Raw genomic sequence first — 19,327 nt, 5'->3', positions numbered from 1 at the left:
AGTGTAGTTGGCTATTTGTGATTAAGGGTGTCATGCAGTATAGTTTTGATCAGGAAAATACCCTTAAAAAAACCCTTTGTTCTTTCAGGGTTTTTAAAATGATTTTTCCATGGCACATCATAGTGTTACACATATTGTTTTGAATAAAAAAACAGCAGCTGCACATTTTTAAAAACCTACATTATTTTAAAATGCATTAAAAAATAAAAGAAAAAAACCCAGCACACTTACCAGCAGGCAGAAACTCCAAGTCAATCCAAAATGATATAGATGTTAATACAAAGAACTGAGCAAATTGAAACTTTCCCACCATTTTGGAGCAGTCCTCCAACCTCCGTGCCTCTCCCCTCGAGAAAATCCAGGAAGTAACACTGGCAACCTCTCTAGCCATTTCCTGCAGCTCTATGGTACTAGATCATTTTTTTCTTATAAAATTAGGTAAACGCGACACAGCACTGCACAGGAGGGGAAGGTGCGTTTTGTTGATTTAACATTTTAATATCTTCAATGAAAGTACTGAGACAGAGAGAGAGAGGGATTAAACAGGGGGTCTTTTGTCTTGCCCCGGTTAGGATTTCTTAAGCAAATCCACTGGGCTTTCAATACGAAGCCAGAAAATTGGGACTTTTTTAAAACGCGGAGGGACGCGGGAAAAATTGTTATAAAGTGTGCTTGTCACGCTGAAATCGGTACGTCTGGTCACCTTAAAGATATGTACACGAAAGAATAAAGAATAAATTAATGAAAGTGAGATGCCTTGAAGTACCAGGCATCTGAAGGACCTTCTGACCATCCATTTCCTCTTGGAGAATGAAAGGGACATGATTATATGAGCACATATGTCCAGCCCATTAAAAAATGTGTGACTGTCCTTCTTTCCTTCCTTCCTTTTTTACCATGCCCTTGAAGTTCTTTAATTCTTAAATGCCAGGCCTTGGGAGGGGGGAAGGAAGCCACAAGAAAGTGGATGGAGCATACTGGTTCCCAGTGGTAGGCCCAGGAACAGTGCCCAGCATTCAACTTAAAGTCTGTACCTCAGACTGGAGATTGCAGAGTGGAAACATACATTGAAATCTCCCAGCTCCCTCACAAGCTTTTCTCTCAAGAGTGACACAAGTAAGGTTCTAATTTAGGCAAGAAAACCCAAATCATGGGTATAAAATAGGAGATACCTGGTGACTTAATAGTAGTGACTGTGAGAAGGATTTCAAAGTCCTAGTTGGCAATCACTTAGTAACAATTTATAATGGCTTGGTAAGATCACACTTGGAATATTGCATCAGTTCTGGTCACCACAATATAAAAAAACATGTTGAGACTTTGGAAAGAGTGCAGAGATGAGCAACAAAGATGATTAAGGGGCTGGAGGCTAAAACATGAAGAACAGTAACAGGAACTGGGTCAGGGGTGGGTTTCAACCGGTTCGCAGCGGTCTCCGTGAACCGGTTGGTCGGCGAACCCGGAAGTAAGTAACTTCCGGGAACGCCAAAAAGCCCACCCGCCCGCTCGTGGTCCTTACCGGTCTTTGGAGGCTTCTGTGCTTCCGCGCAGGTGCATGGCACATACAGCGCCTGTGCGATTCTCCGCGAGCAGTTGGAGCATCACGCATGCGCTAAGACACATGCGTGAACTGCGCCCGTGCACCAGGACACCGCCGGCCCCGTTCCAACTGAACCGGTTGGAACGGGATAAACAACCCACCACTGAACTGGGTATAGTAGACTAGAGAAAAGAAGAACTAGGAATGATATGATAGCAATGTTCCAATATTTGAGGGGCTGCCATAAAGAAGAGAGGATCAACCTATTTTCCAAAGCACCTGAGGGCTGGATAAGAAGCAATGAGTGCAAACTAATCAAGGAGAGATTCAACCTAGAACTAAGGAGAAACTTCCTAACAGTTAGAACAACTAATCCGACTTGCCTCCAGAGGTTGTGGGTGATCCATCACTGGAGGCTTTTAAGAAGAGACTGGACACAGCCACTTGTCTGAAATGGTGTAGAGTTTCCTGCTTGAGCAGAGGGTTGGACTAGAAGACCTCCAAGGTCACCTCTGGCTCTGTTATTCTGTAGGTTTAGACCAGTGGTGGGATTCGAATAATTTACCAACCGGTTCTCTGCCCTAATGTCCAGCTGGGTAGGTGTGGCTCGGTGGTCATGTGATCATGTGGGTGTGGCCAACAAAATGTCACTCAGGTCGATGGGCGCTTCGCCTTAGTTGTTAAATAGTAATAAAGGTTAACTGAAGAGGCAGTTTCTGTAAGCAGGTCAATAAAGAATAGACTAGAAACAACACCAGAATGTTTCCTTCCTGCCTTCCTTACAGGATTAGCCCTGTAAAGTGGGGAAAAACAAAAGGAGATTTCTTCCAACAACCGGTTCTCCGAACTGCTTAGAAAGTTACCAACCGGTTCTCCCAATTAGGTGCGAACCGGCTGAATCCCACCACTGGCTTAGACCTTTTCTTATCTACCCTTACCTTATAATCCTGAGAAGAAGGGGAAAATAAACTGGATGTTTGAAAAGAACAACTGCAAGCTTTTTAGCTTCATGAAAAAGAAGAAAAGGCCAAAAAATATTATTTTGGAGACACTACTGGACTATATTCCGTTGGTGAACAGAGTAATTATGAGCCTTTGGCCATATAAGGAACAGTGCAATGTTTGCAATGTTAGTTTGTACAAGTGGCCCTTATCAGATAAATCCACTGGATTCTCATGCAGTCAGATCCCCAGGAAAATTGGGAAAGGACTCTTGCTTTTGACTGAAAAGACCAATCACACTGAGCTACATCCAATTGCTCTGGCTTGTTCAAACTAGATTTCTCATCCCTTACCACAACCACTCTATGAGGACAAATAGATCTAAATGCATTTGATGATAGCTTTGGGCCCCTGACTCATTAGGATGGAAACCTTCATGTATGTGTGTATGAGGAGAAGCATCCAATTACTGTACTCTTCAGGAGTAAAATACTGGGGGCAAATTGAAACAGGGAGTGCTTTCTTGTATTCAATTTATTTCATGCACATTAATTTAAAATATAAAGCAGGTGTCTTAAGACATCATATTTGACCTATTTATGGAATATAAAAATATATTATATGCACAAACACACTAGCACTCTCATACAGTGCACCCCAAAAATTGAAAAATTCTTTTTCTTAAATTATAAAATGGAGATGGTTAATGTGGGAAAAACAAAAAGTGAAGCATCAAGAACCACCCAAAGGAAATTCGTCAGCTTTTGAATTACTATTAGACCTCAGTATTTACATATCAAAATGGAAAAGTACGGGTATTTTTAGAGGTAATGCTAAGAAGAAGAAAAAAAGCTATCATCACTTGACATACAAAATGATAGGAATAATATGGAGGCTGGAAGTGAAAGGTAGAAAACGGCTGTCCAAGAAAGGTTATTGAAAGAATCAATTAGATTTCAGTGATCAGGAAAAAATGTGATTTCTTGGGTGGGAAACCTAAGGCTGCCAGGACCGGAAGAACATGCTCTGTGAGCCTTAATGGGGAGGAAACAATGATTTCCTGGAGCTGCGTAACGTAGACGTAGTCGATAAATGTGCTTTCAGAAGTTACTTGCAGCTTTGACCGTAAGAGCTCAGTCTGCCCCTGTTCCTTGTTTTCTCCTTCCATTTGGACTGATCCAGATTTTGGCCTGCCACTCTCAGGGGCAGGAATCGATCCAGACCACAGCCAAGAGTGCAACATGCAGAAATTTATCTTCTTTTTTGCTGTAGGAGCCTGGGCTGTTACTCAAGGTAAGAAAGGAAACCTCCATGTTTCTCCCGCTGGTTTGCTGCCTCTCTGAGATTAATCAGATCTATTGATTCTCCCCATCTCACAACAAATCACGCTTCCATCCTGGATTTCTGCACCCCGGGACGGGGACAGAGGGCGTTGTTGAAGGAACATGGCTTGAATCCCCAGCATTAGTGGCAGTCTAAGGGGTTCAAAAGGCACTTTTTTTTTCCATTCCGAAAACTGGCATTCTCTTAGATATCATGGGACAAAGCACGAAAATGAGACAAGTGTTCGGAAGGAGCCTGATAAAACTTAATTGTAGTGGGAAGTGGGAATGAGATTAATGTCCATACTGGACATTCCTTGGAAGTGGCTTGAGCCTTTTTTTTATATACAACAGCAAACCATGACCAGATTTGCTGCCATGTCAGGCTAACCCTAGACTATGATTTGAATATGAAGTTTGGCAGGTGAAGATCCAGGGCAGCAATTTTTGATAAGTTAATTTGATGAGAGATGCGATAGAGCAGAAAAACCTTATAACAGGCAACTTCGGACTCTTCCTATCTGACTTTTTGATTTGTCAAGCACTTGTACATATCAGTATTTAGAAGAGCATTAAAAGGTAAAAGCAATTGATATCTGTTTCACCTAGGTGGAGCCGGTCCTTAGAAAAAATAAGAAAAAAATAAGGAAAAAAGCATGTATTTCTCTTTCACTATCTCACTTCCCTAAGTGTAGCTCTATAGTTTAACGTGTATGAGAGCAGACTCAAATCTCCCGCCTTCTCTCCCTCTCACCCCCTATAATTTTGATAGATAGATAGATGATAGATAGATAGATAGATAGATAGATAGATAGATAGATAGATAGATAGATAGATAATAGATAGATAGATAGATGATAGATAGATAGATAGATAGATAGATAGATAGATAGATAGATAGATAGATAGATAGATAGATGATAGATAGATAATAGATAGATAGACAGACAGACAGACAGATAGATGATAGATAGATAGATTATAGATAGATAGATAGATAGATAGATAGATAGATAGATAGATAGATAGATAGATAGACACAGTATATTAATAAATCATTAAAACAAGAAAAAGTAGAATGTAAGGGAAAAAAGAGCAATTGCAAGAGAAGAAAACATATAGTTATGCCTTCTACCTTTCTTTCTATCAAGGAATTGTCATCTTATTCTTTTCTCCATTTTTTAAAATATATTTTTATTATTTTTACATTTAAAACAATGCAGTACCGCATAGTCGAAGTGACCATATATTCACATTATATACAGCTAGTCACAACTATTGACAGTTAAGCCTACTTAATGCATTGTCTATCCTTCTGTCCAATCACAGTATATACAGTTTGTTCCAGTCTTGTCACCTTGTCTTATACCAGTCATAAAATCTGTTCCAGACTTCAAAATATTCGGATTCCCCTTTATTTTTTAAGTTCAAGTGTGAGCCTATCTGCTTCCGCCTAGGCCAACACTTTTCTGATTATATCTAGCTCTGATGGTGTATTTTCTTTTTTCCAATATTGTGCATAAGTTATGCATGCAGTTAGTACATGTATAATAAGATAAAGTATATCTTTCTTAAACTCCTCCGGTATTTTACCTAGGAGAAAAATTTAAACAAGATTTGGTCTCCCACGATTTGTTCTAACCATGGGGCTGTGTTCAGATTATCATTTTTTAAGCATTTGTAATCCTTCCGTGCTTTTTTTGAAGCTGTCTCCATTTCGGAAAAAGTGAGAAAATGACATGTTTTGTGAAGGGATTGACTGGAAATATCAAATTGAAGCAGACTGGGAGAAATTGTCTTGTAAGAAATATCTATGGAATATTGATCCATTCATTTTCCCGTATTGTTGATTATAATCATCTGTATTCTTATTACCTTTTTTCTTAACATTTGTTTGATCTTCAGAAAGCAAGTGAACAAAAACTAAAACTCCTCCCACTGTAATATGCTCTGTACTTTCGTGTCTGCTTTAAGGCTATCAAAACTCTGATCAAGCCGAACTGGGCAAGAACTGAAAGTGAAAACACTGGAGACAGCTTCGTGACAAAGTGCAGCTGGGCATATTGACTTTCTTTTTATTTCTGCAAATGTTGGAAATCAAGGGGCAGCTGAACAAACACTTCCTCATACTTCTGCTCCAGAACTACCTAGGCCAAAGTAAAAATTTTCTCCACTGAAAGTCTATAGGCCATATAGAACAGAAAGGCTGGGGAAATCCAAGCCATTGGATTAATACTTGGGATCAGATTTCAAACGATTACTTTGCAATGATAATTCTCATTGTTTTGTACGTTGGAAGATATTCAGGAGAAGGATGTCATCCGTTTATGCTGAAATAAATAGCAAAACCCCCTGATAAGCTATTTAGAGCACCAGTTTGATGTAATAGTTAGTGCATCTGTCTAAAAAACCAGTTCTTTGGTAACTTTCTAAGCAGTTCAGAGAACCGGTTGTTGGAAGAAATCTCCTTTTGTTTCTTTCCACTTTACAGGGCTAATCCTGTAAGGAAGGCAGGAAGGAAACATTCTGGCGTTGTTTCTAGCCTCATCTTTATTGCCCTGCTTACAGAAACTGCCTCTCCGGTTAACCCTTGTGACATTGTAGCAGCTAAGGTGACGCGTCCATCGACCTGAGTGATTTGAGTTGGCCACGTCCACCCAGTCACATGACCACCGAGCCCCACCTACCCAGATGGTCATTAGGGCAGAGAACCGGTTGTTAAATTATTTGAATCCCACCACTGGCTGTCTCAGACACTGCCTGAATTCCTAGCCTGATCTCAGATGGGCCACAACTGTGTTGTCTTTCTGTAGAGCTATTAAGATTCACTTGTTTCAACACGTTTTTGCGTCTCCGGGGTGTGTTTCTTCTTTCATTGATGTTGATTGCATACATGGGCCAGCGATATTCCTCAGAGCAGGGGTGGGTTCCTGCCAGTTCTAACCTCTTCTATAGAAGAGGTTCCACAAATCTACAGTGCTGTTTAGAACCAGCTCCCTCCCCCCACCTGTCCGCACATCATCAAGATGAAGAGCGAGAGGAGGAATTCTGGGATTTGAAGTCCACAAGTCTTAAAGCTGTCAAGTTTGAACTCCCCTGGGGTTTTTTTCCTAAAGGGTTACGGGTGCGAGGGTCTTGTAACTTGACAGCTTTAAGACTTGCGTGTTTCAAATGCCAGAGTTTCTGAGCCAACATTTTGGTTGCTAAGCAGCCACCACATTTTACGAGTTGGCCACGCCCACCCAGTCACATGGCCGGCAAATCACTCCCACCCAGTCACATGACTGGCAAGCAACTCCCACAAAGCAGGCCACACCTACAGAAGAGGGTCTAAAAATTTTTGAAACCCACCACTGCCTCAGAGCTTCAGTAAGTCATGCACAGTTGGGTTTTTAATTTTACTGTTGCTTGGGAGTCTGTAAGCAATCCAGAATCAGATACAATTGGAGTAGTATATAAACAGCAGTCTGAATTCATTTTCCAAATAAGGATGTTAAGTTTGCAAGTTTGACCCGATTGAAGGTCCATGTCTGAACTAGACACGCGTTGGGTTTCCTATTATTCAGTATTAATTTCTAACTTTTCCTCTACTCACCTATTTCCATTCATTTTTGGCATCAGCTATCTCTATTTTGATTTCAGGAACTGCAGAGGAAGATTATGTGGAAATTTGGCCCCCAAATCCTATGGTGGAATTTGGAGGCTCTCTTGACCTGAATTGCACCAGTACCTGTGAACATATTGGCATTGAGTCTGCCTATACAAAGGTTCCCATTGGAAATGGTTCCAATTGGAAAGCCTTTCGTCTCAGCAATGTGAACTTCTGGGCAGCCGGCACTTTGTGCTATGCTGAATGTAAGACTGGACAGAAGAAATCTCCAAAGGCAAACATCATTATTTATAGTAAGTCACTTGCTGGATGGTGTCAATTATGTTCTAGTGTTACCCGAACTGGAGAATTTTAAGATGGTTGGACTTCAACCTCCAGAATTCTCCAACCAATATGGTCTTTAGTAAGAATTCTAGGATGTGAAGTCCACACATCTCAAACTTACACAGGCTATAGCTATAGCTCTTTGATTTTTGTGTGGGAATAGGATGCTCCCATCCTTTCAGAACCCGTCTCAGATTCAGGAGAAACCAGGGGTGGGTTCCTGCCAGTTCTAACCTCTTCTATAAAAGGTTCCACAAATCTACAGTGCCGTTTAGAACCGGTTCCAGCTCCCTCCCCCCACCCGTCTGGACATCATCAAGATGAAGAGCGAGAGGAGGAATTCTGGGAGTTGAAGTCCACAAGTCTTAAAGCTGTCAAGTTTGAACACCCCTGGGGTTTTTTTTTCCTAAAGTGTTAGGGGTGCAAGGGTCTTGTAACTTGACACCTTTAAGACTTGCGTGATTCAAATGCCAGAGTTTCTGAGCCAACATTTTGGTTGCTAAGCAAGAGCGTTGTTAAGTGAGTTTCACCACATTTTACAAGTTGGCCATGCGCACCCAGCCACATGACTGCCAAGCCACTCCCGCTCAGTCACATGGCTGGCACGCCACTCCCACCCGGTCACATGGCTGGCAAGCTACTCCCACAAAGCAGGCCACACCTACAGTAGAGGTTCTAAACAATTTTGAAACCCAAGACTGGGAGAAACCCAGGAAAAGATGCAGTTGCATCAAGAAGCAGAGTGTCAAACACAGAAGACAGAAAGTTACCTACAGAAACTAATTAGCCAAAGGTAGTGAGTGGCCCTGAATCTGGTGTATGGTACCCTGTTTCATCAATAGAAAGAGCCTTCAAATAAGGCTTGGAGCGAGATAAATGGCAAAAAAATGGAAGATGGGCTGTTTAGAAATGTGAAATATAAATAAAAGGTAAAGGTTTTCCCTGTCCAGTTGAATCTGACTCTAGGGGGAAGGGCTTATCTCCGTTTCTTAGCCAGCATTACCTAAAGAGATTTCCGTGGTCATGTGGCCAGCATGACTATATGCCGAGGTCAGTGGTGGGTTGCTTATCCCGTTACAACCGGTTCAGTTGGAACGGGCCCGGCGGCGTCCTCGTGCACGCGCGCAGTTCAAGCATGCGTCTTAGCGCCTGTGCAATGCTCCAACTGCTCGCGGAGAATCGCACAGGGACTCTATGTGCCATGTGCCTGCGTGGAAGCGCAGAAGCCTTCAAAGACCGATAAGGAATGCGGTCGGGCGGGTGGGCCCTTCGCCGTTCCCGGACGTTACTTACTTCTGGGTTGACCGACCAACCGGGGACCGCCACGAATTGGTTGAAACCCACCCCTGGCCGAGGTGCACAAAACACTGTTATCTTCCCACCAAAGTGGTATCTATTTATCTACTCACATTTGTATGCTTTCAAATTGCTATGTAGGTAGGAGAAATATAAATAAACAAACAAAGGAACCCAATCTCAATCCTTCCCCTGAGAAAAATTCCTTCCACCCTCCTGTAGCAAAACTAGAACTGTGATTATGAGATTGTAGAAATATTTTGGTGAGGATTACCTACATTAATGTCTAGCAAGAAAGCAGGCACGTAGCTAAGGCAAAAGACGGAAATAATTATCTAACTAGAGGAAACAAATAGAAATAGATCTTTCAGATGACAAGAGACAAGATATTTCTTTTGGTAAAGCTAAGGCATGCCATCCACTGCCCGTTATAGGTATATACAAATCTAAAAATACACGTATTTTCCAAGCTGGAAAATATGTACTTAGGTATAAAGAATGTTATTGCCATAGAATAAATAACAGAAGAGTCATATTATTACTTGTTCATCACTTCTAGCATATGCTAATCAAACCAAACTGATTTAGAACATTTTATTTCATTTCATTTCAGAATCTCCAGAGATTATTGAACTGGATCCAGTACCAAAAATGGAAGTGGACAAGCCGTATAAATTGACATGCCAAGTTTTTGGTGTAGCCCCCATCCGGAACCTCACCGTGACCTTGATGAAAGGAGATGAGCAACTTCTGATAAAAACCTTTGAGAATTACACTCAAACTCGAGCTGATGCTGTTGTGGTCAACCATACCATAATAGCTCAGGAAGATGACTACAACAAGACGATCACCTGCCAAACATCCCTGGATCTGAGACCAAGAGGACCACTCCTGAAAAACACCTCCCAGGGCATATCACTATGGACTTTTGGTGAGATCCCATCCATTGCTCCAGTTCTGATTTAGACATACTACGCCCTGTGGCTAGACAATGCTAATTCTCCACAGGAGGGGTTGGTCCATCTATTCCACTGTTTGCATAGATTTGATGCCCCCTACAGTTCAATAATGGTATCCTATTTTCTTCACTACCGGTTCGGTAGCGGTAGCAAGCACGCTCACATTTGCCCAGGTTCGCCTGGTGCGCCAGTTGCGTCCCTACCTGAACCGGGAGGCTCTCACAACAGTCACTCGCACCCTTGTGACCTCCAGACTGGACTACTGCAACGTGCTCTACATGGGGCAGCCCTTGAAGAGTATTCGGCAACTTCAGCTTGTCCAGAATGCAGCCGCGCGAGTGATTGTGGGTGCACCTCGGTTCACCCACGTAACACCTATCCTCCGCGAGCTGCACTGGCTGCCTATTGGTCTCCGGATACGCTTCAAGGCGCTAGTCGTCACTTATAAAGCCCTACATGGTATTGGACCTGGGTACTTGAGAGACCGCCTACTGCCAATTACCTCCACTAGACCAATTAGATCCCACAGACTAGGCCTCCTCCGAATTCCATCTGCCTCCCAGTGTCGACTGGCGACTACTCGGAGGAGAGCCTTCTCTGTGGCTGCTCCAACCCTCTGGAACGAACTCCCCGTGGAGATTCGTACCCTCACCACCCTCCAGGCCTTCCGCATAGCCCTTAAGACCTGGCTGTTCCGACAGGCCTGGGGCTAAAGATTCGCTGCCCCTATCTCGAATGGTATGATTGTTGTGCTTTTTAACCATGTATTGTTCGTGCTGTTTTTAAACTGTCTGTATCCCCCCTTCCCTTGAGTTGTGAGCCGCCCTGAGTCCCCTTAGGGAAAAGGGCGGCAAAGAAATGAAATAAAACTAAAATAAAATAAAATAAAATAAAACTAAACAGAAGGTCCGTGATGATATCAGGGTGGGTGGGCGGAGCCTTGCACCATCGCCACTACCAGTTTGCGCGAACGGCAGCATACCATCTCTGCTACAGTTGCCCCAACAGCACTCACCCCCCGAGAGGCTAAGGAGAAGGTACTATTGTGGCTGTGATTTCTTTTGCAATAACTGACATGATTTCTCTTACTTCATTGGCAGATTTTGCAAAGGCTCCCCTGCTCCACGCTGGCCTGTTCTTAGAAGCTGGGACCCCGATGAAAATGACGTGTGATGCACCTGAGGTTTCCCCAGCCAGAGAGGCCACCTTTGGTCTGTGGTTTGCAGGGAAACCTCTGACCTCCAACACCACTGTGATGGAGGGATTGGCAAGTGCCCAGGCTGTGATAGCCTCTTCCTCAGTTGGAGAGCATGAGTTATTCTGCATGGTCTCTCTGGGGCCAGTGACCAAAAATGTGACAAAGATGGTGAATGTGTTTGGTGAGTCTCATATCTGTAATTATTAACACAGAGAGAATTAGAAGAGTTGTCTTCCATCTATTATTAGTTATGACTTATTTTGAAAAATAAAACTTCAGTTAAAAAAATATCAGATCGTTTAAGTAGCTGAAGCTCTTTGAAATGAATGGAATTGAAGAAATTCTTCCTAGTTGTATTTTCATTGAGACTGAAGAACAACTACTAACGGGTGAACCATATTCCTACTCAAATTAAATACACACGGAGCTTGGATCTAATGTAAATCATTGGAGAGAATGAAGCATGGAATAGAATGCCAGGGTTTGGGAAATCTGATTGCAAATGACTGAGAAACAGTTTCCAGTTTTTCTCACATTGCCAGCCAACAGTGTCCCTGCATCAGTGGTGGGTTTCAAAAAAATTTGGAACCTACTCTGAGGGTGTGGCCTCCTTTGTGGGAGTGGCTTGCCGGCCATGTGACCTGGTGGGAATGGCTTGTCGACCATGTGTTCTCTCTCTCTCTCTCTCTCTCTCTTTCTCTCTCTCCTTCCTTTTGCCTCTCTGTCCCTTTTTTCTTTTTTTCTTTCATCTCTCTCACTCTTTTTCTTTCTTTTTTCTTTCTTTCTTTCTTTATTTCTTCCTTTCTTTTTCTTTCTCTCTCTCTCTCTGTCAGTCTGTCTGTCTGTGTGTGTGTGTGGCAGTGGTGGGTTTCGAAAATTTTTGGAGCCTCTTCTGTAGGTGTGGCCTGCTTTCCGGGTCCACTGGTGGAACTTCTTCTAACCGGTTCGGTAGATTTGACGAACCGTTTCTACCGAATAGGTGCGAACTGATAGGAACCCACTTCTGCCCTGCATGCCACAAAGATGTGGAACCATTATGGTTTTACAGTTTATATTTACCTAAGTATGCTAATATGGCAGAGCCAATATTTAAAAATCTTTTTCTATGTCAAAAAAAAAAACCCCAACCCTAGCTATCATCTATTCTGGTTTCTGATTTTAAAATTTTAAATCAGTTTGACCTGGCTACCTGAGAGACCGCCTCCTGCCATTTACCTCCCAACGACCAATAAGATCACACAGATTGGGCCTCCTCCAGGTGCCGTCACCTGGTCAATGTCGGTTGGAGGGTCCCCGGGGAGGGCCTTCTCTGTAGCTACTCCGGCCCTGTGGAACGATCTCCCCGTAGAGATCCGGACCCTTACCACTCTCCCGGCCTTCCGAAAAGCCACCAAGACCTGGCTGTTCTGGCAGGCCTGGGGCTGTTGATTAGTATCCAGCCCCACTCCAACTGTATGCATGTTGTTGATATTTTTAACACTTGTATTTTATTTTAAATTTTTTAATATATGTTTGTCTTGCCTGTAAACCGCCCAGAGTCCCAATGGGAGTGGGCGGCATACAAATGCTAATAAATTGAAAATTGAAAGTTTTAGTGACAAACTCTCATAGCTAGGTTGTCTTTGCTCATTGAGTCTCTCTTGTCCTGGTCCATTATCATAATCGTTCTGTCTATATTTACTGACTGAAAGAAAGAAAATAAGGATCCAATTTGCATTGGTCACCAGGATTAGAGGTTTAGTCTTCCAAGCTTTCGGACTTGTGCTGAGCCCATCTTCAGGCAACTTCTCTCTAGCAGACTTTGGGCTATTTGGTGCGTAGTATGTATATGGTGCCTAGTTGTGTGTTGTTTTTTAGTTGCTAATTGGAGTGTTGGTGGTTGGCTATTATGGCCATATGGTGCTGCCAATCCCTTACCTCCTAAATACTTGATAAGCTGGTGGAAGATCAGTACTTCGGTTAACTGGTGAGGGGCCCATTTTTCCAGGCTTCAATCACTCTCCTGGCTGTTTTTATATACCTGCTCATCCAACATCTTAACAGCTGCAAAATTTCAATGTATGTTCTTGTTCATTGCAATGTGAGGCTAACAATGGGTTTGGGTCTCCTTGTCAAACCAGTTGCTCGGGTTCTTGCAATCTGGTGGTTAGCTTCCTCCCCATCTAGCAGTTACCAATAGCAGTTAGACTTATATACCGCTTCATATGGCTTTCAGCCCTCTCTAAGCGGTTTACAGAGTCAGCATATTGCCCCCAACAACAATCCGGGTCCTCATTTTAGCCACCTCGGAAGGATGGAAGGCTGAGTCAAGCCTAAGCCTAGTGGGATTTTAACAGCCGAACTGCAGAACTGCAGTCAGCTGAAGTAGCCTGCAGTGCTGCATTTAACCACTGTGCCACCTCGGCTCTGTTTTACATAGTCACATAATCCATGCAGGGGATCTACTAGATCACATAGGAAGCATCTCCCACCTCTGAGAGACAGCCTCCTGCCAATTACCTCCCTTAGACCGATTAGATCTCACAGGTTGGGTCTCCTCCGGATTCCATCTGCCAGCCAATGTCGGCTGGCGACTCCCCGGGGGAGAGCCTTCTCTGTTGCAGCTCCGGCCCTCTGGAATGACCTCCCCGTGGAGATCCGGACCCTTACTACCCTCCCGGCCTTCCGCAAAGCCACCAAGTCCTGGCTGCTCCAGCAGGCCGGGGGGCTTGTGAAATATCCAGCCCCACGGTAATTGTGAATGTTGTGTATTTTAAAGTGTTGTTTTGTCTATTTATCTCCTTCCCTTGTTTATTGTAAGCCGCCTGGAGTCCTTCGGGAGTGGGCAGCATACAAGACCAATAAACTCAACTCAACTCAACTCAACCTCCAAGTGATCTTTACAACGCATAATTTGTCTTCGTATGGTAGCCTCCGGGCAGTGTGTGATGCCCACTTGCAGAACTCGGAAGCTGCATTCTACTGGTTTTTGGAAGCACTAGAACACAGCTTCCAAGATCATACACTCCAAAAACACACACTGCTGGAGAGAGGTTCCATTGAGGATGGGCTCCAGCACTTATCCAAAAGCCCAGAAGATTAAATTTCTTGTCCTGGTGACTGACCCAGAGTAGATTCTGGAACATTATCTTGGGACACATTCATTCATGAAAGAAAAAAGATTTGGAGGGCCTTGATGAAAATTTCTTAGAATTAGTTTAGGTCACCGGAGATAGTCCATCTAGATGCATAATCACCGCTCTGCTCTGTTCCCTCACAGCTTTACCAAATCTCATGTTGCAGATTGGCAGTTCAGAAGCTGTCGTCAATCAAACAGTGAACATTACGTGTAGTGCTGGTGGCAGTGCTTCCCCTGGTTTTAAGATGCAGATCACAGATGCTGGCAAAACCTTAGCAACTGGCAAAGTAGATGAACGTTTCCTGCAGCACGCAGTGATCGCTCAGCAAGAGGATAACGAGAGGGAATTCATCTGCCAAGTAATCCTGATCGTTGATGGGCACACCAAGAAAAGAAATATATCTCAAAATCTCACCGTTTTCTGTGAGTAGGGGGGAAAAAAACACATGTTATATTTTATTCTTAGAGATTTAGAACTCTGAAAGGCTTGCCAAATGAGCAGCAGCTTTGCAGAACAAAAGAAGATGCATCACACCAGTGGTGGGTTTCCAAAAAGTTTGGAACCTACTCTGTAGGTGTGGCCTCCTTTGTGGGAGTGGCTTGCCGGCCATGTGACTGGGTGGGAGTGGCTTGTCGACCATGTGTTCTCTCTCTCTCTCTCTCTCTCTCTCTCTCTCTCTCTCTCTCCTTTTGTCTCTCTGTCCCTTTTTTCTTTTTTTTCTTTCATCTGTCTCACTCTTTTTCTTTCTTTTTTCTTTTTTTATTTATTTAATTCTTCTTTTTTCTCTTTCTCTCTCTCTCTCTGTGTCTCTGTGTGTGTGTGTTTGTGTGTGTGTCAGTGGTGGGTTTCAAAAAAATTTGGAACCTACTCTGTGGGTATGGCCTCCTGCCAGCCTCTGCTTTGCTGCTGTTTCGGCTGCCATTGAAACGGGGAGGGGGGCTTGGTATTTGGGAGGGGAATTCTAATTGTGCTGGAGGAAGATTCTGGAGTTTCTGCTGCCTGTCTTACTGCGCATGCGGAGGAGGTTTCCCGCCAAGGCCAACGGCACCGACATTCCATCTTGGTGATGCCTTTCGAAGTTATCTCACACCTGACACTTGGGAAAATTATGATTGGACTGTAACTGGGATGCCAAGGGGTGGGGAATGGGTTATTCTATATATCATTTGCTTTCACGCCTAAATAATCAGTCTTCGCTTTGCTACGCTTCTAATCATTTATAATTAGTAAAAGTACACTTGATTTCTATCAATGGAGTCTCGTGGTTTTCTTTCCTAATTATTCAATGGAGGAGTGCTGACACCTCCTTTGTGGGAGTGGCTTGCCGGCCATGTGTTTCTCTCTCTCTCTCTCTCTCTCTTCCTTTCTTTTGTCTCTCTGTCCCTTTTTATTTTTTCTTTCATCTCTCTCTTACTCTTTTTCTTTCTTTTTTATTTATTTATTTTTTTATTTTTTCTTTCTCTCTGTGTGTGTGTCAGTCTGTCTGTCTGTCTGTCTATCTGTCTGTGTGTGTGTGTGTGTGTGTGTGTGTGTGTGTCAGTGATGGGTTTCAAAAATTTTTGGAACCTCTTCTGTAGGTGTGGCCTGCTTTCCGGGTCCACTGGTGGAACCTCTTCTAACTGTTCGGTAAATTTGACGAACCGGTTCTACTGAATAGGTGTGAACTGGTAGGAACCCACCTTTGCATCACACTGAGTATTATTACTAGTGAAATTAACCACATTGTCTCCATTCTAGATCGTCCCCAAATAGATGATTCCAAATGTCCCCATGCCCTGACTTGGAAGGAAGGAAGTACAACATCATTTACTTGTTCAGCCCTGGGGAACCCCACACCAACTGTTCAGTGCTGGAAAGATGGGCGACCTTATAACATTGGGGAACCACAGCTAGTCCAGAGAGAGCATGGTGGCATTTATCACTGTAATGCTACCAACCAGTATGGCTTTGATGTTAGAGATGTGACCGTACACGTTGAATGTAAGTTCACCTCTTGCTCTAAAGAACTAGAATAACCATAATTGGGGGCTTGTATTGCTTAACCAGGACTATGTTGAAGTTCATTTGTCACATCTAAGTTAGAAATGTAACCCAATAAAAGAAAGTGATGGGAATTCTCATCCCAGCTGTTGGCATCACTTCCAACTATGACGCAATCCAGAAAGACTGATAATGTTTCTAATGGATAAAAGCAAGCATCTACTATGAATAGGGAAGAGGTTCCCTTATGTGTGGATATGAACTGATTTTCATGCCCCCAGATAATACTTACCTTTGATTCACCATTTTCTGGCCTAATGCCAAACAAATATATTAACTTTTGATTCTCATCCCCTGCGTCCATCCCACCAGTTAGGGATTAGGAGACGAGGCAGCTAACATTTAAGGAAGGCAGCCACTTGCAAAGAGTGTGTATTTAGATGCAGCAAAACATTCCCGATACCTCTTTTAGAATTCGGAGATATCAACCCAGCTCACAGTTTTTCACCTAGAACATTTCTTAAAATGTGAGGAATCTCAGCAAGGGACTAACTTTTTGCAAGTTAAGTTTTCCTAACAGAAAACGGGGTAGTTTGGTTATAGTACCAGGATAAAAATCAAGAGACTGAGTTCTAATCTTGCTTTAAGCTTAAAGTCTTTGACTTTGAGCCATTCAGCCTTTCTCTGTCCTAGCAAGAAGTCAACAGCAAGCCACTTCTGAAAATCCTGCCATGAAATCTTCAGGGATTTCTCTGTTGGCAGGAGCCAAGAGTAACCTGAAGGCATACACAAAAACAATAAACAGCAAGACAGATTGAGACTCAGCAGAACTTTGAAACTAGGGATGGAGAATTCCTCTAACTGGAGAATTCTGGGAGTTGAAGTCCACACATCTTAAAGTTCGGAAAGTTAAACCTACTGATTAACAGTACATGTTCTGTCCCGGGCAATGAGGTCTCGCTTGGGCAGCAAGTTAACTCCACGCGTAGGAATCTCTTTCAGATCAAGTTTATTATCAGGCATTCTTAATGGTAAAACTTACAGTTCAGTGTTAAGATACTTCTGACTTCTTTAATCTGGTTCCATTACGTGGTATAAAAAGACATTAATTTCTCTAAGCTGTGATGCAAGGCTGCTTTCCGGTAGACAAAGGGCGATTCAGAGAGTGACCAGTAATAAATCACTTTTCCTGGGCAGAGTACCCCGCTGCCCGATCAGGGAACACAGATGTGGTCACATGTTATAGAACTACATTTCCCACAATAGCAATAGCAATAGCAGTAGACTTATATACCGCTTCATATACCTCTCTAAGCGGTTTACAGAGAGTCAGCATATTGCCCCCAACAATCTGGGTCCTCATTTTACCCACCTCGGAAGGATGGAAGGCTGAGTCAACCCTGAGCCGGTGAGATTTGAACCGCTGACCTGCTGATCTAGCAGTAGCCTGCAGTGCTGCATTTAACCACTGCGCCACCTTGGCTCTGCCACAAGGCAGTTCTGCCTACATTTCCCATAAGGTAGTACATTTCCCATGAGGTAGTTTCTTAAAGGAGACAGTTCTTAATTCCTACATTAGCTATATACTGTTGGGACAGCCCAGTACATGTTGCAATTTGTATATAATATATCGGATTTTTGTCTCAGCTATGAGAGCTGGAACACTCCCTTTTCAAAACAGACATGGGGTGTGTTTGTGTGTTGAGGTGGGTGGGAAGTTGTAATATACTTGCAGCTCTCTGAAATGCGCAGTCATCTGGTTTTCTGATCTTTTGTTTTTTTCTTCCACAGTTTACCAGCCCAATATCTTAGCAATCACCATGGGAATACTGGCAATCGCTGTGATTTTTCTTTCCTTGGGAGGGTTGGTTTTTTACAACAATAGGAAGAAATGTAGGATATATCATCTCTGGAAACAGCAGCAGCCACAAGCAAGAAGAGACACAGAGTTGCTACCCTGCCTGAATCACACAACCAATAACTAAATGAATGCTGTGGTTACAAACTGTAGAGAAACATCAACCATACTAGCAGGAGTATAGCTAAAGCAGGGATCATCATTTGATTTAACATTGAGGAAAAAGGCACAGAAAAGTGTTCCTCAGCTCACAACGCCAGCTGGAAAGAACTTTCTTTGGATTTTGGATTTGGGACTTTCAGATAGTGACTGGTGTCATGCATTATAAAGTGATGCATTCCTGTGTTTTCTTAAGATCTCCCCCTACCACGATGTCTTCCAGCCTCGCTATTCTGAGCTATGGACTAAATTCAGCTGTTCGGTGGAAAACAGCACCAGGAAACAAGGAAGAAATACCAGCAGCAGCCTAAACATAGCAATAGATAGTCATTTAGTCTTGCGGTGTAAAACATCTGCTTGCCATATTGTTGTTTTGGTAGCAACATGTTATATATATGTCTATTTCTGGACAGTTACATTTGCAAGCTTCTCATAATGTGAGAAATTAAAAATGGGGTTTTTTATCAAGTGACAAATCCTGCATCAAATGTCAGGAAGCCAGAATTGGGGTGGGGGGTGTCTGTTTCTTTGTTTTTTAATCCTGGTACATGGACTTTTGATGATTTCGTTGAAAGTCATCACATACTATTAATGTTAGATACATTATTAAAGTAGAATAAAGTATGAATTAAAATATAAGAATGAAGACATGGCATAAAAGGGACAGTTAAACGCTTGCTTAAAGGAACAGGAAAATGTCATCGGCCTCTCACCACAAGATGTTCTAGCCAACGTCCCTATGTCAAAAGTCTAAACCACAAGGCTCAAATAAAGTTCGTTAATGACACATAGTCCATACCTGTAACAAAAGAAGTAAGACCCCCCATCTACTTATAAGGCTTCCCCCCCAAAAAAATAACTAATAAGAAATGAGTTAAGTATTTCCGTGTTGCGCTGCTTTTGAGAATGTATAAGAACACATGCTTCGATAATGAAGGTTGTTCAGAACTTGCAATGCTAACCGCAGGGCCGGATTTAGATGAAAAGAGGCCCTAGGCTATTCCACTTATGAGGCCCTTT

General features: G+C 42.9%; 1 protein-coding gene across 1 annotated transcript; it reads left to right on the top strand.

Moving 5' to 3' along the window:
* Positions 1–3,285: 3,285 nt before the first annotated feature.
* LOC116503883 (intercellular adhesion molecule 5-like) lies at positions 3,286–18,585 on the top strand. The gene is made up of 7 exons (XM_032210589.1): positions 3,286–3,775; positions 7,447–7,707; positions 9,648–9,965; positions 11,094–11,372; positions 14,451–14,732; positions 16,048–16,290; positions 18,082–18,585. The coding sequence occupies exons 1-7, from the start codon at positions 3,724–3,726 to the stop codon at positions 18,273–18,275; spliced, it is 1,629 nt and encodes a 542-aa protein (XP_032066480.1). The 5' UTR covers positions 3,286–3,723; the 3' UTR covers positions 18,276–18,585.
* The last annotated feature ends 742 nt before the right edge of the window (positions 18,586–19,327 follow it).

The sequence above is a fragment of the Thamnophis elegans genome, chromosome 2, assembly GCF_009769535.1.
Source record: "Thamnophis elegans isolate rThaEle1 chromosome 2, rThaEle1.pri, whole genome shotgun sequence".
Classification (NCBI taxonomy): domain Eukaryota; kingdom Metazoa; phylum Chordata; class Lepidosauria; order Squamata; family Colubridae; genus Thamnophis; species Thamnophis elegans.
The sequence above is the reverse complement of the archived record's forward strand: the minus strand, read 5'-3'. Positions and strand labels throughout refer to the sequence as shown.